At 40.9% G+C, this 25,367-nt stretch overlaps 1 protein-coding gene across 6 annotated transcripts in view; it reads left to right on the top strand.

The window, feature by feature from the left end:
- MID1 (midline 1) overlaps nucleotides 1–25,367 on the top strand; it is a 355,756-nt gene that overhangs the window by 282,726 nt on the left and 47,663 nt on the right. For 5 of the 6 annotated variants that reach the window (XM_059680037.1, XM_059680036.1, XM_059680041.1 and 2 more), the window contains exon 3: nucleotides 3,964–4,059. The exons of the other annotated variant lie outside the window; for it this stretch is intronic. In XM_059680037.1, the coding sequence (XP_059536020.1) occupies nucleotides 3,964–4,059 (96 nt within the window). The remainder of the gene's footprint in view (nucleotides 1–3,963; nucleotides 4,060–25,367) is intronic. 6 annotated transcript variants of the gene reach the window in all.

Raw genomic sequence — 25,367 nt, forward strand, 5'->3', positions numbered from 1 at the left:
TTCTAGTGACCATTCTGTTTAGAGTCCATAGAAAAAGGTAGAGGGAAGGTGGGGAGAGAAAATAATCTGTTGTATTTGCAAATGACTTTCAAAAGCAATAGAATCTTCTATTAATTTGGCTATTACTTCTCATAAGAAGTAATACTTTAAAACAGTGGTTCTCAACCTTCCTAATGCCGCGACCCTTTAATACAGTTCCTCATGTTGTGGTAACCCCCAATTTCATAGTTATAAATTGAACATAATGAAAGCATAGTGATTCATCACAAAAACAATATGTAATTATATGTGTGTTTTCTGGTGGTCTTAGGCGACCCCTATGAAAGGGTCATTCGACCCCCAAAGGGGTCGCGACCCACAGGTTGAGAACCACTGCTTTATAATAATGGATTGAGTTGTCTGTCGACAAGGTTTTAGTTGAGTTCTCTGAGAAGGAGACTCTGACTCAGAATTCAAATTGGGAGGTGACCTGGGCAGCATCTGTCAGGGAGAAGGGGAGGGAAGAAGGCATGGTCATGAATAGGTTGTTGCTGTGGGCACCTGGGCTCCTCCCAGTGGAACTCTCTGGAAGATTTGACAGAACAGGACTCAAAGGAGTCCCTTCTGGCAGGTGAGGAACCTCAGATGTTCATCCACCAACTACCAGTAGTTACTGGTTGAGGGCTGGTCCTAGGGGCATCAGCCTCCCTTGTTCTCTCTCCAGCATCTCCGCCTGCCCTGCCTGGGGCCAGATAAAGGCCTAGAGCTGAAAGGAACAGTTGTTTGCTGCCAAGAGCCACCAGCCAGCTTGAGATCAGTGACTGCCTATGGCAGTGATGGCGAACCTAGGACACGCGTGTCAGAGGTGACACGCGAACTCATTTTTTGGGTTGATTTTTCTTTGTTAAATGACATTTCAATATATAAAATAAATATCAAAAATATAAGTCTTCTTTTTACTATGGTTGCAAAGATCAAAACATTTCTATATGTGACACGGCACCAGAGTTAAGTTAGGGTTTTTCAAAATGCTGACACACCGAGCTCAAAAGGTTCGCCATCACTGGCCTAAGGCATCAGGTTGGGCCCTATAGTGTCTGCTACTGACCCCAAACTGAATGTTTTATCCATGTTGAAACCCATGATTTCAACAAACATTTGTATAGTCCCCTGGTGTGTATGTATTTCTTTTCTCTGATCTTAACAATAGCACAGATAGGTAGGTTTATCATTATTCATACATTATGGATGGGAAAACTCAGCCCAAGGGTCATTTGTCCAGGATAATTCAGCTGGGATGGTAACTCCAGTCTCCTCACTCCACATGGGTGGTCACTCATGCCTGACTCCTTGGATTTTTACAAAGCTCAGCTCCATAAGGAGATGTAAATATAGTGATGTTCTCAAGATGAGAACAGGAAACTCAAACTATTGGTGGGGGTACTCTGTAGAACTCCTTAGATATCCATAGGGAAATACTTATATCCACTTAGTCCGAAGGCTCTTATGCCAAAATGTATTATCTCTCTTTTGCCAAAGCACAGTCACAGTCAAGAGGTTATAGGACCTGCTGACCACCACACAGGATGTTAGTGATACAGCTAAATTCTAGAAAACTCCACAGAAGTCCCTATAGTGGAAGCTTATGGATGCATGGTTCATTGAGGACTGGATTTTGTTACCTTCCCATTACCCAGGCTCTCTTCAAAAGTGTTGTCAGTCCCTTTGGTATTTCTTGGAAACAGTCTCCCTCCCAGCTTCATTTCCCTTTATTATACTTCTAACTGACTCTGTAACTCTTTGCGGACTTCAGTAACACTTGCACTATTTGAATTTGAATAACCCCCAAGGATCTAGATAGGTCAATATGTTTAAACCACAGGCTTTCGTCTATATATTAGTTGATTAAAAACAGATTTTATACATGATGTATACTTAATCAAGGGAGGGGGAAGCAAGCAGATGTTTGTAAAACCGAAATGTGTTAGTCTATATTTATTTGGCTCTCTTGCTGCCTAGCTTTAGAAAAGTCATACCTGTGACAATTGAACTGTAAACAGTTAGATGATGTGTTTCCCTAGAAATTTCCTCCTCTGAAGGGTCAGCCAAAAAGAAAAGTAAAATGATTCCTTAAGATTGACATACCAAAAGGAGTTGACAAATATACCATAAAGTAGTCATATTTAAATAAAGGACATTGAATAATGGATTGCCTCAAAGTTATGCTCTAGTCTCTGACCATAAAGTGACTAGGGGTTGCAATTCATTTAATCCAAACAGAGGGAAAACTTTGGCTTTTGTTGTTGTTATTAGTAAGAGCTTTGAAAGCCAGTTTTTTTTTAATGCAAATATGAAATCATTAAGTTGCACCTAAATCACTGTGTCTTCAATTCATTCTCCAGTTTTTTGTTGTATCTCATCCTTCAACTGAGAAACGATCATTTTTTCCTCCCTTAAAATATTTATATTTGAGACACTTTGAGTGTTTCAAAGCCAAAATTGAAGATTTTGTATTGGTCTTCCTGTCCAGGTAAAATATACACAAAACCTGCCGCTGGATTCTGAACACATGAGAATTATAGATAAAATACTTTAAATGGATTTTAAAGAAGAATAACCACACTTAAACATAATTGGAAAGTCTCCAAAAATCAGGCGGGAAAGGAAATGCAAAGTGGTAAAGGGAGGCTGGAGCTGGGCTGCTCAAAAGAAGTAGAGATGAGCTGGGGCAGCGAGGACCTGAGGGGAACATGGGGCAGTGTATCCTGCACATGGCAGGTGCTGCCCTGTCCTCCTGGAGGCCACTCTAGGCTCAAAGGCTACCTCCCACCCTCTCTGGTAGAGCCAGACAGAATTCTCATGGGAGGAAGGTGAGACCCTGAGTCAAACCGGCATCTGTGACTCTTTGGCACATCGGTGTCTTGTGCGAGTGCCCCTCTGGGAAAACAACCTCAAGCCCTAACAACAGAGCGGGCATCTCACGTGGTTGGGCTGTGTCAATCCCCAAACCACAACACAAGGAACAAAATTCCCATCAGATGAGCGATCAGACAAAAATTGCAAGACGCAAGATAAAATCAGATTCATGGCAAATGTATGCAAACACAGGCAAATAGGAATTGCCTCTTCTCAAAAGAGCTTAAGAATAAGTATGTTTAGTTCTCTTGAACTTATGGAGGGACTTGCTTCCTGGGAACATGAACAGAAGGTAATTCAACAAGAAGATGTGATGAAGAACCTACTGGAAATGAAAGATGTGGTCATTAAAATTTTTAAAAAGTGTTCATTGGATGAACACCAGATTAATAAGCATACCTTGTCCGGCTGGAGTGGCTCGGTTGGAGCATCATTCCATACACCAAAAAGGTTGTGGGTTCAATCCAATAGTAGTTGATTTGATGTGGGGATATACTCTTTATATTATTGCCATTTCTGATTCAGATCAAGGAATAGAAATTCAATGCTCTCCTTTCTCCCTAGTTCACAACCTAGAACAGTGGTTCTCAACCTGTGGGTCGGGACCCCTTTGGGGGGGGTTGAACGACCCTTTCACAGGGATCGCCTAAATACATCCTGTAGATCAGATATTTACATGACGATTCATAACAGTAGCAACATTACAGTGATGAAGTAGCAACGAAAATAATTTTATGGTTGGGGGTCACCACAACATGAAGAACTGTATAAAAGGGTCACGGCATTAGGAAGGTTGAGAACCACTGACCTAGAAGTAACCTAATCATTCAGTTAATGATGCCTCAGTTAATGCAAGACACAGGAACCAAAAGAATGAAATTTGACCATCTTTTAAGGGTTCTTTTAAACACACCTTTTCACAATCCAGTTTGAATCTATAAATACTTGAAACTGCATAGATCGCATTGAGGTTTCTGAAAAAATGTATCAGTTTTCCCTAGTAGGAGTGTTGTACAGTAAAATATTGAAAGTATGCAGAATAATATTCTTCCTCTCTTTTTTGAACAGCAAAACTTAGAGAGTAACCTCACCAGCCTTATTAAGAGGAACACGGAACTGGAGACCCTTTTGGCCAAACTCATTCAAACCTGTCAACATGTTGAGGTGAGTAGCTCTGTGTAGTGTGCGCCATAGGAAAACTGCTAGGCCACGATTTTTATACCCTCAACCTTTATGTTTTTACAAATGGAATCTTCTTCAAATTGGATTTTTTTTTGCAGGAGCTAAATATTTAAGATGGATGAAATTGGAAGGAGCTAGAACAGGGGTGGGCAAACTTTTTGACTCGAGGGCCACAATGGGTTCTTAAACTGGACCGGAGGGCCGGAACAAAAGCATGGATGGAGTGTTTGTGTGAACTAATATAAATTCAAAGTAAACATCATTACATAAAAGGGTACGGTCTTTTTTATTTTTAGTTTTATTCATTTCAAACGGGCCAGATCTGGCCCGTGGGCCGTAGTTTGCCCACAGCTGAGCTAGAACCTCAGACACGCTCTTCCCCCATCAACTAACTGCTTTGTCCTGCCCCCCACCCCTATCACAGCATTCCCTGATCCAGCTTTTTTTACTTAGCATTCCTAATATTGTAGATTTTAATCAACCTTATGAAGAACAGCCAAGAAAAAGCACTATTTAAAAGGCATTGTATTGGCTGCTGTAACAAATTACCACAAACTTGGATGGCGTAAAAAAACAGGCAGTCAGGAGGCCAGAAGTCTAAAAGCAAGGAGTTGGCGTGGCTGTGCCAGCTCCCTCCGAGGGCCCTAGGGGAGGGTCCTTCCTGCCTCTTCCCACCTCCTAATGTTCTTGTGGCTGCAGCAGTCTAATCTCTACTTCTTTCATCAAATGGCCTTCACCGTGTGTGTCTCTGTGTCTGTGTCTAAATATCCTTTTGACAAGGACACCAGTCACTGGATTAAGGACCACCCTACTCCAGTATGAACTCATTTTAACTTGATTACATTTGCCAAGACCCTGTTTCCAAATCTATATATATAAAAGCCTAAGCGACCGTTCAACCGGTAGCTATGATGCACACTGACCACCAGGGGGCAGATGCTCAATGCACAGGCATGGAAACATGGAAGAGACTGATGAATCTCAGAGGCAAGGGGGGGTCCCTCAGCCTGGTCTGTGGGGATTGGGCTGAAACCAGCCTGGTGCACGGATTTGTGCACTGGCGGAGTCCCTCGGCCTGGCCTACAAGGACTGGGCCGAAACTGGCAGTCTGACATCCCCCAAGGAGTCCCGGATTGGAGAGGGTGCAGGCCAGGCCAAGGGACCCCACCAGTGCACGAACCCATGCACCGGGCCTCTACTAAGGTCATAGTCACAGATACCAGGGGATATGCCTTGGGCATATCTTTTGGGGGAACACAATTCAGAACACTCCAGGCATATATTAAATGCATGTTGGTTGTCAGATATATTTCTGTGAAATTGACCACAGTTGCAGTGTGTTGGGATTAAGTAAGAGTGTGTAGGCAGTAGTGACAGCAGGGCAAGTTGCAGAACCCAGATCTTTTTTAAAAGTATATTTTTATTGATTTCAGAGAGGAAGAGGAGGGAGAGAGAGATAGAAATATCAATGATGAGAGAGAATCATTGATTGGCTGCCTCCTGCACGCCCCCTACTGGGGATTGAGCCCGCAACCCGGGCATGTTCCCTTGACCAGAATCGAACCCAGGACCCTTCAGTCTGCAGGGCAACGCTCTGTCCACTGAGCCAAACCGCCTAGGGCCAGAACCCAGATCTTTCTGACCCTCTGCTCAGATGGATTCGCTTTTGGCAATAATCTCTCCAGGGAATAATTAGAGCCTTGTTGATTAAACAACACTGTAAATAATAGTGAACAAGCATAATGCTTTCATTATTGTGAAGAAAGTGAATATGTATTATAGGAATAAATGGATGAACAAAATGGAGTGATCCTGGTGCTATATTTTATTTTTATGATGTGATGGCATTTGATGTTTAGGACAATAAGAAAGAATTATTTCTCTTCAGTAAAAAAAAAAAATTACCCGTGTTTTATGGGGAAATATTACAAATGCTTTATGGTTTGGACGATTACTTCATTCAATTTTACCTAGTTTTGTTACTTCTTAAAGCACTAGTGTCTGGTTTCCATTATGGCCTGTAGTCATTTCAGAACAATTGTCTTGCTCCTAATGCAATATTAGTGTGGCTTGAATTTACAAAATGCTGTTCATCCTAACGTAAAAGTACATTCTATAATGTTCAATAATTTCAAATGATAGATAGATGTGTCATTCAAGAAATTTACAAGCAGATTTCATTTTTATTTCAAAAGATTAGAGATTTAGTTGAGATATAGGCTTCTAAAATGAAGCCATTACTGATTTGATTGTAGCGAACTTGCAGATAGACACATATAAGCTATTTGAAGTTATTCTAGACAAGGAGTAAAGAATACTCATTCCTTTCACTATTGTTGTTTCTGTATACATCCTTTGGAATAGAAAGAAATTTTTGTGGGTGAGAAATTTGGTATTTGGGAAATTTATTCTAGATAATAATGAAAGAAAATTAATTATGAGTAGAAATAATGTGGTACTGGCAGTGCCTATTTTTACATGCCTTTTTAATCATACTTATTAATATTCTCAAAGTCTAATTTTCAAAAACGTAAGCATCCAATTATCTATAGCAAAACCTCCATATAACGAACTAATTTGGAGGAGGGAGTGTCCGTTAAAGCCAAAAGCCCATTATATAATAAAGTAGGTTTTCCGAATGCGTATGTTAAAAATTGACAAATGAGTTAGTTTACCTGTTTTTACTTAAGTAGACACGTTTGTGTAATTAACATTAAGTGTGTATAAAAAGTTAAATTTCACAAAAAAGTCTTCTATAGGTATTACTGTGATTTTAAGTTTATACTGAATAGGTCTAGGGCAGTGATGGCGAACCTCTGAGCTCGGCGTGTCAGCATTTTGAAAAACCCTAACTTAACTCTGGTGCCATGTCACGTATAGACATTTCTTGATATTTGCAACCATAGTAAAACAAAGACTTATATTTTTGATATTTACTTTATATATTGAAATGCCATTTAACAAAGAAAAATCAACCAAAACAATGAGTTTGCGTGTCACCTCTGACACGCGTGTCACAGGTTCGCCATCACTGGGCTAGTAGATGCATGCATTCACCAGTCACCGCTAGTAAACAAACGCACAGGTTGGCGTGTGGCTCAGTGCACTGCGGACATCAGCTAATAGGGGTTAAAACTGCTGCAGAAAGTGAGGCCAGGCAACCATGGAATCAATTACTGCGTGCAATGCACTGTGATCATGTGCTGATTGCTCCCTGATTTAAATATGTAGACTGCAATTGTAGATATGCAATATTTATTGATGTCAGTGAAATTACTACAGTGGTTTCCCCACATATGTTCTATTCACTAAAATTGCCTAAAATAACAGTGAATTAATAACAAAAAACCAACCTGTGAATTTAATTATAAGCAAGTCTTGGTTAAAAGCATTTTAAAATTAACAGGGTGTTAATTTCCACACGTGACATACATTCCAGAAATTTTGTCAGTTCAATCAGAAGTCCATAAAATTGAGGGTTTACTGTAGTAATCAAATGAGTAATAATATGAAGATGGGAGCCGGGGGAGATAGTACACAACCTAAGGCTACCTTCCAGGGATATCTTGGTGCAAAATGCTCACACGTTCAAGGGAAAAATGTCACAACACTAGTAAAATCCAAAACAGTAGTGGAATTTGTTAGGCACCGGCATGATGGTCTTTTAAATCAGCTCAGTGGAAAAGAATTTCATAGTTCACATCCTATGTTCCTAGACTGTATTTCTTCCTTTTCCTCTTCCTGATGGTGTCCTTGTGTTTGAGTCTGAGCACTCCTCTGGAAAATAGTCCCCATGCCAGCTGGAGCTGAAAAACGCAGAGCTCAGAGGCAACTCTCAATTGTTGGAAACGAAATCAATGAGTTCCCACCGAATCCTGAGGAAATGCCACATCCGTATAAGTCCACACCTCCTTCCTGAGCTCCACTCTGCTTTTCTTTAGAATGAAAGGAGTTTGAAGGTCTCCCCCCTCCCCATTGTTTTCATAACTTGTTTTTAAAATCAGGGTAAGCAAATGACATGGTGTTTTGGAGAGTAAGTACCAACTTTTTTAAAAAACTAGATATGAAGGGTATGAACGCCAAGGCAGTTTAGGACTCAGGAGGTAGAGGCATTGAAAGAGCAGTATCAGCTAGACTCCCAAGAAATGCTTGCGTGTAAATCAGCAGTTGGAATTCTAAAACCTAGTGGGTTTTTAGTCACTGGGTTTTGTTTTCTTCAGGAGAGAAATAAAGTAGAAAATTCTATTGGGATGAGTTTGAAGTAGTTATATATGAGATGTAGAATAAACGTATGGGAAGTGATCAAAATTTGGGTCAGCTTAACATTTCTAGGTCAAATGTGGACTTTTTGTCTTCATCATCTCATCCTTTTCTTTAAAAATCAGAGGACCTAATTTATTAGTTAAGCAAATACTTAGAATCACTGATGTGTGCCAAATTCTTCACACCTTCTGAGAATCGAGTTCTTTCATAGGGAATACACCTGGGCGCACAATCAATGTTCATTTTGGGAATTAGCTGTGACCAGTGACTGAATCCACAGTGAGATAATAAGGAAAAGCTACAGAAGGGTGACTAATTGTCATAGCAGTTTGGAGAAGATCAAGGCTCAGCTGACCTCACCATCCTTGCCTGCGCTCAACCTAGAAGGCCGTCCTCTAAGCCAGCATCCCATCAAAGTCCTGGCATTAGCCCCTTTGCTTATTTTGCCTTGTTTGTAATAACTTTTAAAAAAATTCCTTTTGCTATTATTTTTCACACTAAGTTTTGAAACTATTTTTTATTTTAATAGAAAGATTGTTCTCTTACTGGCTTTCTCTGAGTTTTTTCAGTGCTAGGTGACATGTGGAGTGACAAATTTCTTGTAGGTAAAGGGAAGAGGTGATATGTTATGGTACCTTGTAAGAAATGGTGAAAATTGATTTGGGAAATCAGGGTCTCTAGAAAACTTTTCAGTCATTCACCAAGCCCTAAAGACATTCCACTGTAAACTTTGGAATAAGGGGGGAAATTGCTGGGAAGATGAACTTTCAAGTTTAAATTAATTTCATTGTGCAGTTTTATGTCAAAGCACTCTCTATGGAAACCTTGGCAATTGCTTCATCTAGAGCCATTGGATTCAGACCAGCACCTGAATATCACACATGATTTTTGTGTGGTGTGGACAGGTGTCTGATCTTGGATGTTTGTCCTGCTAGGGGCCAACTTGAATGTCCAAAGTTATAATCTGTTTCACTAGCAGAGAAGGGTTAGGTTCCTACCCCAGCTGAGCCCTCATGAGAAAGCTCTCAACGTATAACTTGAGTCAGACTCTGGGCCTCATTAAACCACATGAGGTAACCCACAGTCATCCATGGCTGTTCCTGTAAACAGCTCTGGGACGATGATAATGTAACAGTGCAAATACAATGGCATTTGGAAACTAGATTATGATGAGGCACTGTAGTAAAGGCTGATCTCCCAAGTTCAAGTCTTAGGATTCCCATGACAAAGGAGAAAAGGAACTCTCAACTGCACAGAAATTCATTGTCTCTGGAGAAAGTACATGTTTTGACTCCTGCGTGTGTATAAGGGTTACGTATCCAGTTTACTCCAAATCTGCTAAAATTGACAACTCATGCAGCAAATTTAGCTTTGCTCAGTGGAGATGAAATTTACTGTCTATTAAAATAGTCTGCAGCACATATTTCAGTGTCTCTCCTTAGATTCAATGCTCTTGTCTTTGAAAACTTGATTTATAAAGGATGTTGGGTCCTGTTACCTTCTTAGTTATATTCATGAGGAATAATGAGAAGACATCAGTAGAAAGTCTTCCAGTATTTTGGAATAAGATTAATCTTGAATGAATGAATGAATGAGTGAATGAGTGAATGAATGGCTTAGTTAGTTTAGTCTTACTTTCAGGATGACATTTCCAAATTTCAGCTTTGAAACTCTTCAAAAACATGATCCTACCTTTCACTATCTGCTAATCTGTCCATTTGGATGGAATGACCATTGTGTCATATTCAGAATTCTACCAGGTGACTCACATTGGAGTATGATCAAATGTATGTGCCTCTGAAGACAGTCCCTCTGACATATTTGCATTTAGTAATGCAGATTTCCAAGGCTATGGATATGAAACAATAGGCCTTAATTGGGGGCCCAGTGGATGAGCAGTAGAAATGAAGAGAGAAGACATGGTTTTAGTGATGTATATATATATAAATATTTTAAATATATTTTATTGATTTTTTACAGAGAGGAAGGGAGAGGGATAGAGAGTCAGAAACATCGATGAGAGAGACACATCGACCAGCTGCCTCCTGCACACCCCCCACTGGGGATATGCCTGCAACCAAGGTACATGCCCTTGACTGGAATCGAACCTGGGACCTTTCAGTCCGCAGGCCGACACTCCATCCACTGAGCCAAACCGGTTACGGCTATTTTTTAATATATTTTATTGATTTTTTACAGAGAGGAAGGGAGAGAGATAGAGAGTTAGAAACATCGATGAGAGAGAAACATCGATCAGCTGCCTCCTGCACACCTCCTACTGGGGATGTGCCCGCAACCAAGGTACATGCCCTTGACCAGAATCGAATCTGGGACCCTTCAGTCTGCAGGCCGACACTCTATCCACCGAGCCAAACCGGTTTCGGCTTAGTGATGTATTTTAATGTGGTTTCTTCACATATTACAGGAATTCTTGATCACATCTCCCCTACACTAATCCACACACAACTTCCTTGCCTTGAAATATTTGGAGATGCTTGACTAGAGAAGCAGGGGTGATGTTTCTGGCACAATATCCAGAATAGTAAGAACAGGTTGTGACAAATTTAAGAAATGGCCATTGTAGTACTAACTCAGCTGTCACATGAGATATTGGTAGTTGGTTGGTTCCAGGGAAGAGAGTCAGAGGTGTGAGAGGAATGATGCCAGGTGAGAAGGTGATTGTCAGGTAGAAGATTGGGTCCCATTTTTGTTCCTATGCCTGCTGTTCAGAGGCAAGCACAACCCCAACCAGGCATCATTTTGGTACTGAACCAACTTCTTTAGTTTCTGGTTCTCAATATCTAGTTTAAATTCTCTTTCTCAATAAATGAATATAAAATTGCTTTTTTATGAGAAGCAAGCTGAAATGACCTTTGTCGCTGATTCTGAGAGAAATGGGACGCATCATCTTTTACTTTTCATTCGATTAGCTTCTATTCTTAATTGCTAAATGCTGTAGTGAAAACTGAAGACCTTTGTTCCAATTTTGAAATTCCCCAGCAAAATAATTGAGTCATGCCTATAAAATGTCCGTTAACAAGAGCATAATTGTAGCACTGGTTACTTTTGTTTGAAACAGAAAGATGAAATGTTAAATTCAGCTATTTAAAAAGCCTGAGGCTACCACTGAATGAATGCAAAGGGCTTTCAGTGAGGAGCAGCACAAATAAAGATTTTTACAACCAAGTGAGGTAACTTCCCCACCTAGGAATTTATGATAGAGCTTTTAATGATGTTTTTAAAAGTATTTTCACTAGATATAGCAAGTTCATATATATGAGGTGATGAAAACTGTCATAGTAGCTTAATCCTCTAACCAGGCAAGCTCTATATCGGGCTGTGATGAAGTTCAAGGAAGCCAGAGGTTGGGTAGATGCTTCTTTGTCCACCCTTGCAGGTGTCAGGAGATGACGACTATTTCTAGTGGCTTCAGGTCCACAACAAGGTATAGCCTGTAGTGTATTGATAGGAAGAGTAGTATGACTTATGCAAATGTACACAAAAACAATAATGACCAACGTCCCGTCACTTCCCGATTTAATTAACCCAATAGCCTTTTGAGGTGGATGTCATTCAGATGACCAGAGGAATGTGACTTGAAGCAAGACACAAGAATCGACCAGTGAATAAATGGTTTGAATCCACTCAAGTAGTAAAACCACTGGAGTGGTAACTGAATGTCGGCTACTCAAACCAGGTGATAGAGTTGAAAGAGATGATTAATAAGTTAGACTCCCAGGGGAATTCTCATGGCAAGAAACAATCCCATGTGCTGGGGAAGCGCAAATGCTGTCCAACCCACCATAACAGGGGCCCGATGAGAATGCTACTGTGGTACCAGTAGAACCTTGTGAATTACTCTCAAATCTTTGGCCATTAATCCTGGACCTGGTAACCTCAATTTCTTTGAGGTGACCAGTTTGCTTACTTTAGGAAATAAAGCTCTTTTGTTCTTCCTCCCCAAGAGGTTTGAGCATTTTGTATAAAGATGGAGCCTTAAATAATATTCATAGAATCAATATTCTGTGTAACAATTTAGGACTAAAACATATGTTTGCATTTTAAGGGTTTGTAGCATTTAAGAGAATATGACATATTATAGAAATTTGACAGGTTAGCTTTGAGATTCCAATCTGAAACATGTCATTTATTTTAGACTTGCGATTTTAAGTTGTAAGCATAAAACAGTTTGTTTCAAACCAAAATTGTAATGTTCAAGAGAGCTTGAGTTTCACTACATTTGTAAGTTTAATTTATTAGATTTCTAAGAGCTACTTAAGGATTGGGGAAGGTTTACCTTGTTAGGATTTTATTTTTACCCCATTAGGCATTTAAAGTGCTTATAAACTAAATTGAATATGTTACATTTATAACTGCAATTTAAAATGTTACAGGAATTTGGTGATAAAAATCTGAATAATGATTTTTATTTAGATTGAGTGAGAATTTACTGGAAGAGGGGCTCAAGTGTACTTTCGGGGGTGATAGAAATATTTTATACCTCATCCATAGTCGTGTGCTGTGTGCTAAATGCAGGAGATACTAGGAAAAGAAAGCTACCATCCTGCTTCCCAAGGAGTCCAGCCAACCAGGAGAGGGAATAGACGTGCACTTAGAGACCATGAGAATTGCTGCCCAAGGACTGTGTCTATATCAGCAAATCACCATGTAGTTTTCCTTAAGCTTTTAAGTTCAAGTTATGAATCTCATTATTCTACTCATAAATCCAAGGAATTTTATAAAGCCAAGAATAATCACTCTCAAGAGTCCTTAAATCAATGTTTGATTAGCCCAAGTTGAACAGACTCCACTCCATTAAACAATCAATTCCAACCATAAATCAGTTGATTAAGTGCCCATATAGATTTTTGTAAATTGAGGTAAAATTTACATATAGGCCCTCGAGTGGCACTTTACACATTGTTGGCACTCAACAATTCCATAGGATTGCTTTGGGTATTGTCACTGGGACCCCAGTAACAGCCTCCTCATTCATGGAGAAATCAGACCATCCTTATGTCCTCTCACCGTCATTCCTGAGCTACTAAGACTATTGCAAAGAGCTCTGAAAACCAGTAGCTTTAGCCACCTACACTTTAAGCAGAGAAAGAAGTAAAACTTGACCCTGAGAAGCAGGGGCTGCATCGACAGTTTAGTTCGCTGCCAGGATCATAATAAGCACTGAATGAAAAGGTGTGGTGGTTCCCAGTGTGATAAACAGGGTTTGCAAGGGTAGAGTGTTGGCTTGTTTCTTTTTGGTGCAAAACGTTTCTTCGTTTAGCATGTTATCTGGAAATTAGTGGCCTAGTGCACAGATTTGTGCACATTGAAAGGAAATGAATTAGAAGAAATATTTTAATACTGCTATTCGCCCTTTCTCTATAATAGAAGTGTCAACCAAATTCACGATTGACAATGACAGATTGAAACACAGGCATGCGTTTGGCGCCAGTGAGAGCTTTATATGTATCGGGCATGTGCGAGTCAACTTAGCCTTTTATAGATATAGAATAAACTTGCTTAATTAGACCTGCTTTCTGATTTAGTGAAACTTTTTCTAGCTCAGTGAAGCTCCCCAACTTCTCTTTCAGGTAATTGTAACACAGCAGTAAATATCAATTCAAAGCAGATTATTATTGTAGATCACGCAGGAAGAACAAAGGGTAAAATATTTAACTGCAGCAGTGTTTGACTATATTCTGCACAGTGAGAAAACCTGAAGTCATTTTCAAGGTCCACCATTTCTTACTTTTTAGTCGGGTCAAATTTTTAAACTTTCTAAATCTCCGTTTTCCGGCTGATGAAATGATAATAGGATTCCACTGAGTCTCCTATATACCTACTCCAGGACTTCTGTGAGGATCAAATGAGATGAGACATGGGCAAATGCTTCACAGACATTTGGTTAAAGTGTAAAATGTTTGCACCTGGCTATAAAGCAAGTCATGTTCCTGAGCTGAAGAAACTCCAAGGAAGCTAGTTGCTAGGGAGAGGAAGTCAGGTGTTGCTACATGATATCATTACCCGGTGGCCATAGCAACCATTTTCAGGCTGGGCTGTGGGCCACATGGGGTCTTGACTGTTGCTCTGGGGTGGGGGCGAGGCCTTTGTCTCCCTTGGGGGAAGCCGAGTCTTGCTTTGTTGGTACCAGGACTGTGGTGCTGTTTCTTTGTAAATGGGCAGTACGCATCATGGCAGCTCCTGTGTTGAGCATCTGCCCCCTGGTGGTCAGTGCACGTCATAGCGACCGGTAGAATGGTCAGAGGGAAACTTAGCATATTAGCCTTTTATATATATAGATCCTGAGGCCACAGGGATGAGATCCTAAAGAAAGGTGATTTTTTTTCATATCTCTGACATGGCTTCGAGCTCATCTTAATGAGAGAACGGCTGCCTGGGGAAACAGTGCCAACAGATGCCCAGAGAACATGCGCCAGTGCTAACCTGGAGTCAGGCTCTGGCTACTCAAACAAAGGATTGCTTTAATTTTTGCAGAATAAAGTCTTTTTTCCTTCTGTTTTTCATGAAATGGCCTTAAAGAATTCCTCTTGTTTGTGGTCTCCAAAAAAAATGAGAACTATGCCCATGAGGCTGGCTTTTAAAGGTTCTATTAAACAACAAGAAGGCTTTGTTCTTGGTGAGAAAATTAAAGCAAGCAGTGTTTCCATTACCTGGCAGGATGCCGTCTCCACCATCCTTATCCTGACAGTCATAAAAGAGCATTCTGTTTCCCAGGTAGGAAGGTGAGAAGGCAACATCTGTCAGGTTTGTATATAGAAATCTAGTTGACCTTTCAGATAATGGAGTAATCCCCAACTCAAGGTTTTTAAAATTCAATTTTACTGCAGAAACTCTAACTATGGAAGCTTAAAACTGGAAAGCCGTTGTTTTAGAAAGATAGTAATTCCACAGTGAGTTGAAATAGTGGAAAAGTGTGGCACATCTGGATAAGCAAATGCACATATTTTAGTCTGACTCACTAGATCTCGTGTGCTTTTCTTCTCCAGGCAACTTTGCCTGCCATTGTTCAAATTGAGTCCCATTCATGGTCAGTTGCAAATGAACGCTTGTAGGTGGACTGTGGCCCTCAAGTCAGGAATGACCAAGGTGAGGATAGAAAACACTGTTCAATGAAAACTCTGTTCAGCGCCGCAATTAGTCCTACGTCGTTGGAGCTTAAGAACAGTGATTTTCAACCAGTGTGCCTCGGGAATTTTTAACACATGCAGTACCTGGCTAGTCAGGGGCATCGATTTCTTTTCTCTTCTCTTAGATTGTCAGGTAAAAAAAATGACAACAGCCAACAGAATAGCCATCTGGTGTGAATGAATAAAAATTATACCTCTTTTTTTTGTCACATCGACAAAAAAATTTATTTTTTGGAGTGCCGCAGACTAATTAGTTCTTGTGCCATGAGAGTGAAAATCGCTGTGAACTGGGCAAATGGGACCCCTGTGCCCTCTGACACCCATGAGAGCCCTTAGGAAGCGACCAGATTGTAGTCCCTGAAAGGGAAGCGCTCCTGTCTGGGGCTGTCAGTGCCAGGCCCATGTCCTCTGGCCTGAGAGCTTCCAGCTGCAAACCCCTAAGACTTGGCCTGGGGGCTTTTTGCCCGTCCACTGCCAGCAGCCTTCAGGCAGCCTCTGATGGAGGGTATTAGCTAAGGACCACTCTTCCTCCCCATCAGCTGGTATGTTCTGCACTGTTTCCCGAAGCCAGCCACTGGGATTCATTTCCGACTGCCCACCGTGGTCTTGGGAAGGCACACTTCACTGGCTTCATATCTTTCCATCAGTGGTTGGCAAATTGCGGCTCGGCAAACTGCGCCTCGAGAGCCACATGCGGCTCTTTGGCCCCTTGAGTGTGGTTCTTCCACCAAATACCGACTTCTGCGCATGGGCCACGAAGTTTCAATTGCACTGTACGTGCGCGCCCGCACGTGGTATTTTGTGGAAGAGCCACATTCAAGGGGCCAAAGAGCCGCATGTGGCTCGCGAGCCGCACTTTGCCGACCACGGCCTTATCTCACTCCCCCACCCCCGACTGGTATTTCCTGGCAACAGCTTGTGCTTGCAGCCTAGTTTCATGCCCACTCGGAGAACAGAATCCGCAGACCTCCTAAAATAGGATGCTAGCACCAATCCCCTTTCCCAGCGTCACCATAGCTCACATTTCCCTAAACTCTCCTCTCTTTCACTGAATTTGAATAAATGTGAATATTAAACACCAGGCAACAAAGATATTTAAAAATCAGTCTACCAGCTCAGCTGGTACCCTAGCGTGACAACCAGGCAAGAGGTTTCAGAGCTACCACTTGTGGATGCGCCAGGAAGACAGAAACAGAGCTGCACATTTTCCAGGTGTGCTTCCAAGTGCGAGCTTTGCCGGTGATTTCATCCAGTCTGTTTCCCTCACTGTACACGTAGCAAAGAGCAGGCATCCAGTCCTCATTCTTCATGAGTTTGCGGGGAGCAGATGGCCTCTATACTTAACGCAAGTCTGAATAGGAGCCCAACTTTGTATTTTTCCAGCACATCTCTACTCAGGAATCATGGCAAACAACTAAAAGGAATGCCACTTAATGAGAAATGGCATGTGAGATTGAAATGAGTAATGGAAGGTCGTGGGATAGACGCTTCCTCTTTCCATTACAAATGACTTCCCTTCCCTGAAACACCACCTCCATGCTCCCCGGCACTCATTTGACCATCCTCGCCTGTAAGTTTTTTGTGTTCTTTTTTGTTAAAGCTTTGACCACAATGTCTAAAGGCTAAATGTAAAAATACATTTGTTGAAAATGACTTGGAAGTTATCACTTTCAGAAACTTGATGACACAGACTTCGTAGAGACAGGTGCCCATGACAGCTGAGTTTTTTTTCTGTGCGCCCAACCCCAACGGAAGGGTGTGAAGCATTTGTTTGATAAAGCGTGTAATTAATAAGAGAAAGGAAGGGAGGGAGTTATTGTTTTTGAATGAAGGATGAGCAACACCTTCCATTCTGCTTCTGCTTTGAAACTGTGCTGAACAGTTACCATTAAACACACACACAAAAGTCTGGGGCATTAATGCCAAGAGTGCAAGCTTGGAGTCTGTTGAGTGTACTCAGAAAAACGCCTGGGGAAGAGCAGCATTTATGACAACTGACAGAAGTCAGCAGGACATCACGGGGAAAGTAAAAACCATACTGCAGGTGTATTTTCATTTTCAAATCGAAATCCTATGAATCAGTCATTGCAACTCTTTGTGCCTTGAAGGAAGAAAATTAATGTTTATCAAGCACCTACTATGTGCCAGACAGCCTACAGATATTTTCATGGAAAGTATGCAAATGAGAATCATTCTCACAGAAATTCACATTTTTTCATTATATCTGCAGCTTTTGGGCTACAACGTCCCTAATCTTTTCCTCTATGCTAGAGGTTGGTAAACGATGTCCCTAGAGCCAAATGTGACTCGTCACCTCTTTTGATAAAGAAAGTTTTATTGGAACAGCCACGCCCATTTGATTACATATTGTCAGTGGCTGCTTTCTGACTACAGCAGTGGCACTGAGCAGTTACAACAGAGACCACATGGTCAACAAAGTTAAATATTTACTATCTAGCCCTTTACAGCAAAGTTTCCCAATTCCTGTTCTTCATCATGGAAGACTTTTCTCTGTTCGTCCCCCTTGCCCAATTGCACCAAGAAGGAGCTTTTAAGGATTGTATTTGGGATTTGAAAGTGACTCCCAAAATTCTGGAGTTAGGTGCGGCGTTGGTGGTATAGTGGTGAGCATAGCTGCCTTCCAAAATTCTGGAGTTAGTCCTCATGTTATACCTTCCAAACCATTATTTTTATGAAAGCTGTAGATCAGTGGTTCTCAACCTTCTGGCCCTTTAAATACAGTTCCTCATGTTGTGACCCAACCATAAAATTATTTTCGTTGCTACTTCCTAACTGTCATGTTGCTACTGTTATGAATCGTCATGGAAATATCTGATATGCAGGATGGTCTTAGGTGACCCCTGCGAAAGGGTCATTTGCCAAAGGGGTCGCGACCCACAGGTTGAGAACTGCTGCTGTAGATGGAAGTTTTGATTCTTGCTAGAAAGTCTCCAAGTAATCAACACAGGCTGACTGGTCCTAGAATTTACCAGGTTGCTTCTACATGGACATTCCAAATAAACAGAGTTTGTTAGCGATAGTGATGGTTAGCATTGATTGAGTAATTACCATGTGCCAAGCATTTTTCAATGGCGTTTCATTTACTCATTCATTTAGTTCTCACCACCTACCTCAGGGTTTCTACCTCAGCACGTGTGACATTTGGGTCCCACTGGCTGGATCATGCTCTGGTGTGGTGACCGTCCTGAGCGTTGTTGGATGTTTAGCAGCATCTCTGGCTTCTACTGACTAGATGCCAGGAGCACACCCTTCGCTCCCCTCTGCTCTGCCCCCATTTGTGACAACTGAAAATGTCTCCAGCCATTGCAAATACCCGCGGCGGAACACCTGGTCTAGCAGGTAACAGTTGGTATTTTCTTCATTATGCAGATGAGGAACTTGAGAAATGAATAGTTTAGGCAAATGCCCAAGGACTTACAGTACCACATGATGTAAGGAAAACCTGGCATTCAAGCTAAGGAAGCCTTCTTAAGGACCCTGAGTTCTGAGCTACTGCCTTCTCTGGCCCTGTTCACGCTAAATTATTTCACCTTGTTTGACGATCCTGTTTTACTGAAAAAAATGAACAACATCAACAGCAGCTTGGATGGGCATGTGGTGTGTGCTACTCCTGGGAGAAAAATTTCTTGTGCGGAGCTTTAAAGTTATAGGCATTAGCGGTGGCATTCTGGTTGGACTGTTTTATCTTATTGTTATCGTTTTATTTCTAAGAAGACTTTTATTGTCCAGTTCACCACAGCGTGTTCCATTTTTAATAGCATCTCGCTCCTTAGCCAACACCCAAGCTTCATAATCTTAGAAACCTCAAGAAAAGAGGATTTATCATGAGGTTCCTGGGAACTATTTTTTTGTTCTCATCACAGAAATAGAGCAAAATCCTCTGGATAGTTAATCAATATGTACAGTTTCTACCACGTCACTCTGATAAAGGCTGGAGGATATGTAGCTTTCCATGCCCCCACTACTGCTACTTCCCCCCAAAAGCATTTTATGAAGGGATTCCATTTTTGTTCTTCTGAAAAGTCTTTCTTGGACTTTAAAAGTTTTAGTCAAAAATGTCCAATATTCAATTCACATATTAAATATTTAAAAAGATGGTTCTATACTTTGGCTTCTTCTCCAAAGACAGGGACCCTGGGAACTTGGCCATTCTTCTCACTCTCATCTACTTGAGCCGGGTCCACAGATATTTGACTTTGGTGTGAGAGAGTTTCAGGGTGAAGATTACATATAAACATATTAGATGAATTACAGTAATACAGTCTGCCCTTACTCAGTTCTGCTTGGCTCCGTTTTATATACAAACTCAAGTATTAGAGTCCCTTTCATTGTTCCTTCTGGCAGCTCTGTCTCCCTTCTGCCCCAGGGTCTGGAATGTTCATCCCGGCTGCCTTTGGCAGTAAAACCCAAAGCACCCTCAGATCCTCATATTTCTTTTTGCACCTGGTCAGGGTCCGCGGCAGGGCATAGAGCCCACTTAAATACAGGTTTCCCTGTCCCCTCGCCTTTCTGGACAAACGTTTAGCTTACATGCAGCTCATTTGTATTTCCGTTGCCCCAGCCCTGGGCAGCGTGGAGTGAAGTCCCCCCCGCCCCCCCCCCCGTGTTTGTCTTTTTGAGGGCGATGTTATTGTTACGGACATACATAACAATATGAAATAAGAGTGCTATTGGGATAGAATAACACCAACCCCTTTATATTTGTATGCAGACAGAAAATGACATATTCTCATCAATAGAGAAAAGTGCTATTGAATTTCAACAGTAACATCAACAGATAACGTATTTCCAAAGATGGTATCTGTGATGGTGTGTTTGCTATATTTGGACCTTTCTCAAGGTCACCTGAATTTGAACTGTGGTCCAGCATTGCTTTTGCCATGAGGACCGATTTTAGGCAAATCTGTAACGCGAACATTTGCCTTTCAAACCCCCACTATTGTTGGTAGTGATCTCAAGGACAGCAAAGTTTGGATTCTTACACCAGAGGGGTTGCAGTTTGATCATACAGTTTCTAGAGTGCACTAAAGGTGGGCTGGTGTGGTCGGTGCTCTCCTGGGCTGCGTGGATTAAGGAGCACCCTTCTCGAGGAATTGGAAGTGAGTGGTGGCTGGAATTCTGCAATGCCAGGCCCCTCTTTTCTCACCCTGAAATACAATTTCCTTTCTCCAACGCATGCATCCGGATTATCTTCTCCAAGCTCACTTCAGTGTTTGCATCTGTGTATGAATAGGAAGTGATCTATCAAGTCAGCCTATCCTTTTCACAAGAGGAATGGAAAGGTTTTGTTCTGAAAATCTAGAGGTGGCTAACTTAAATGAGTTCATGGGGATTTTTAAAATGCATATGAATCAGCTCAATTTCCCCTGGAGAAGTAGCCAGATCTTTTCCCCAACGATGTTGCATTCCTTCTAAGAGTTCTATAAAATATTTCCAAAGATGTTAAGGCCACACATGTCTGAAATCTAATGATGTTTATACTCTGCACTGAACATCTCCTTTTGGAGTTAAATACAAGTCAAATGAAAAGAGCAAGTTTTTCGAAATACTTAGAAACTGTTTACAGACTAAAGAACATTTCACAGACACGTAGTCCAATTTCTAGTGTGTGTATGTAATTAAATCCCTTTAATGTTTATACATATATGACAAGAACAAAATAATAAATGGTCTGCCTCACCCCACCCCTTCTGTGAAATACTGTAATGCTATTATACCGGGAAATTTAGCAGTGGGTCTCTTTACTAGGCATTGCTAACCAACTGCTGTGGAGAAAATAGCCTACCTGTTTATGTTATCATTAATTAATCTGAGGAATGAGCACGTGTAACTGCATTTCTAGAAAAGGCAGATAAGCTGTGCACCCAGTGGCAACTTACATGAGGCTGCAACTGATTATTGGTATCTGATATGAGCGTTAATGAGGCTGAGTGGCCCTAAGGGCTAGGAGAGTCAGACATTGAATGTTGACCTTCTACGCTCACTTTATTGGTCAGCTTTTGGATTTCTCTTTCATTAGGGCTGTAACAGGGTCAGAACGTTATAGTTTGTCCAAGAGAAGCAGCAAAATTACCATAGGAATAGGAGGCAGGGGTTAGGGCTAACAGAAGACACTGTTCTTCTGTTTCTCACTTACATAATTTCCCTTCCTGTTCTACCCTTCCTGCCCCCAAATACTTTAGAATGATTATGGACACGCTAGATCAGCCATCACCAACCTTTTGGACCTCACGGACCACTGGTTGGTGACCACTGCACTAGTTAGTAGGTAAATACAAACTCTTCTCATTATTCACTGTACTTATGTTCTATAAAGTAGCCAGTAACACTGGTTAACACTGAACCATTGCCCTTAAGGGAAATACACACACACACACACACACACACACACACCCCTCACATAGATTACATTGGTTAACACTGAACCATTGCTCTTAAGGGAAATACACACACACACACACACACACACACACACCCCTCACATAGATTATAATCCTAAATCCTAAAAACACGTCATCCTGGATGTGAACAGGCCACATGTATTGACTTGGGGTGGTGAGTGCGCTAGCGATGTTATATTCTAGACTTGTACACCTGAAACCTATATGGTTTTATTAACCAACGTCACCAAGTAAATTCAAGAAAGAAAAGCAGAGTTGCGACTGCCTGCCAACAAACACCCTTTGCACATCTCTTGGCTGGTTCCTTTTCATCTCCCGGCAGACTGGTCAGAGAATTTTTTTTCTACCAATAAAAAGGATCCTACTCTCAGCCATGTTCATCAGCAGAGTATGTTACCCTCTTTCATTTCCTTTATACATGTCATGGTTTCAAACTTTTATTTATTTACTGAGTTGTTCAGCCTGTTCTTTTACGCTTATATGCAAACTCTGTGATAATGAGAACTCTGTCTCTCTTGGACCACACTGCATGCCCAGTACTTGGAACGCTGTTTGATAGACTGTGAGAGCCCAGTTGCTGTTATTAGAATGGATAGATGAAGGAATCAGTAGTGTGTGTAGCTCTTTCAAAGTGAAAGCCGCAAGTGTTTCCTCAGAGTAGTCATGACTTGAGCTTACTTGATATCAGCTACGGCTCTTGCAGCCTCAATAAAGGTATTAGGGTGATACCTTTTAAAAGATATTATCACAACTCCTGAAAGGAGAAATAAATTCTGAAAGAATTGAGATGGGATATGACTGTAGAAGAATTAATTTAGGGCATTTTTGTAAAGAGATGAAGTTAGTACTAAGGATTAGAAGACAATGATGGGGATTTAATGATACATTTCCAGATGTGGAGAAGTATGCTACGCACATGGCTGAGGCCCAAACGGGATGTGGTGAAAGTGACTAAGTATAATTGAAATGAGAAAAAAAGTAACAGTGAGGAGCCTGGAATGGGGAAACAGCTCAGTTTTAAGCTATATTTTGTCCAATGATGTCAAGGGCTCTGAAGGATAAGGGTCCCATTTCCACTGGGGTCCAGAGGTGGCATACAGTAGTCATCCACCTACCCCAGGCCATCATTCCTAATCTCCACTCGGCTTTAGATCAGGGACCAGGGAGACTTAAGACACAAAGGTGGAAGGATAGGCTTATGAAAGTAGGTTTTGTGGTCCTTTCTTGCATCTTAGATTGGCCCTACTCACTGCACTTCTGTCAGCCTTCATGATTTCTGAATCAAAAGATGCAAATCAGAAATGAAAGCTAAAATCATAACCAGGGACTTCCAGCTTCTAAAACAAACTAGAAACACCTGAATACACTGCAAGTAACCAATAAACCCTGCCGTATTTTAATTAATACATAGTCCATTTAAGAAATGAAGTTCAATCAAATCATTAACTTTTTAAAGTGACATATGAAACAGCAAAACTGTGGAAAGCTGCTTTGCAGTTTTTGAGAAATATAGGAGAGTATTCAGCTTCTTTTATTGTACCTTTTGGAATATAAGAATGCTAGAGCTATAAAACTTGGAAGCTTCATCAAAGTAGACGAAGAGATTCAACTTTTCTGGTTTCAAAGGAGAGTTAACTCCATATTCCTTGAAATATCTAAGGAAAATTGTTGGCCTAAAATTAGCAGATCATGTTTCTAAATTTCTGGGAATTTATAATTTGGGGCGGTGGTGGTTGTGGTATGAGCTTTCTCAAAACATATTTGGCTCAACAAATTAGATCTCAGTCCATGTTTTTCTGTAAAACAAACCTATCCATTGTAAACATTGAATAGTCAGAATTTGGATTAAGTGGAACCCATGTTGCAGTGGTAACTGGGACAGTTTATCTCCATAGAATAACCCAAATCCCAGTGATTTGGAGAGTGAAATGGTTCCCAAACCAAATCATAGTTTATTAACAAAACTACTTATCAGTGCAGATAATACTACCTCAGATTTGTCCATGGCTTCCTAATGTTAGTATTGCCTCACATATTATCTCATGTATTTATCACAATAATCCCACATGCTTGAAAGAGTAGATATTATTCACCTCATTTTATAAAACAGGAAACGTAGAAGTGGAGATACTCCTTTCCTAATATTATCATATGAGTAGAGCTAGTATTCCACACATTTCATGGCACCTATTCTAGGATTACTAGTGGGACTCATCAGGTTTAGTAAAAAACAGAATATCTTTAAACACAGAATATGTTAGCAACAACATCAAAACCTGAGGAGCTCACAACACAGTGAATTGATTTTTGACAGAAGTACTAAGACCCTTCAATGGAGGAAAGAACAGTCTTTCCAAAAAATAGTGCTTAGACCCCTGGATATTTATAAGTAAAAGAATAAAATTGGACCCCTACTTTGCATCACATATAAAACTTAACTCAAAATGACTCATAGACCTAAATGTAAGAGATAAACTTTAAGAGAATAGGCATAAATCTTCATGACCTTGGATTAGGTTTCTTATCTATGATACTAAAAGCACAAATGACAGCCCAGTTGGTGTGGCTCAGTGGTTGAATGTTGACCCATGAACCAAGAGGTCACTGGTTCAATTCCCAGTCAGGGCACATGCCTGAGTTGCAGGCTTGATCCCCAGTAGGGGCCATGCAGGAGGCAGCTGATCCATGATGTTTCTCTCTTATTGATGTTTCTATCTCTCTTTCCCTCTCCCTTCCTCTCTTTAAAAATCATTTAGAAAACATATTTTAAAAAGCACAAGTGACAGTAGAAAAATAGGTAAGATGGACTTAATCAAAATAAAAACTTTTGTGCTTCAAAGGACACAAGAAAATAAAAAGTCAAACCACAGAATGGGAGAAAATATTTGCAAATCACATATCTGGTAAGGAACTTGATGAATTTATAAAGAAATCATATAATTCAATAATCAGAAGACAAATGACCCAATTAAAAAAAGAGCATAGGGTCTGATAGTCATATGTCCAAGTCATATATACACATGGCAAGTAAACACATGAAAGATACTAAACATTATTAGCTATCAGAAAAATGCAAATCAAAACCACAATGAGATACCACTCCATACCCACTAGGATAAATTTAAAAAGACAATAGCAAGTGCTGACAAGGATATGGAGAAATTGGAAGCCTCATATATTCTTGTTGGAATATAATATGATGCAGCCACTTTGGAAAACTATTTGGCAGTTCCTCAAGCTAAACATAGAGTTGACATGTGACCCAGTAATCCCACTCCTATACTCAAGAAGAATATACACATACCAGAGGCCTGATGCATGAAATTCATGCAAAAATAGACCTTCCTTCCCCTGGCTGCCGGCACCAGCTTCCCTCTGGCACCCGGGACCCGGGCTTCCCTCGCAGCCCTGGCTTTGTCCGGAAGGTCATCCAGAAGGACATCCAGAAGGATGTCTG

Source organism: Myotis daubentonii, chromosome X (genome assembly GCF_963259705.1).
Source record: "Myotis daubentonii chromosome X, mMyoDau2.1, whole genome shotgun sequence".
Lineage (NCBI taxonomy): Eukaryota > Metazoa > Chordata > Mammalia > Chiroptera > Vespertilionidae > Myotis > Myotis daubentonii.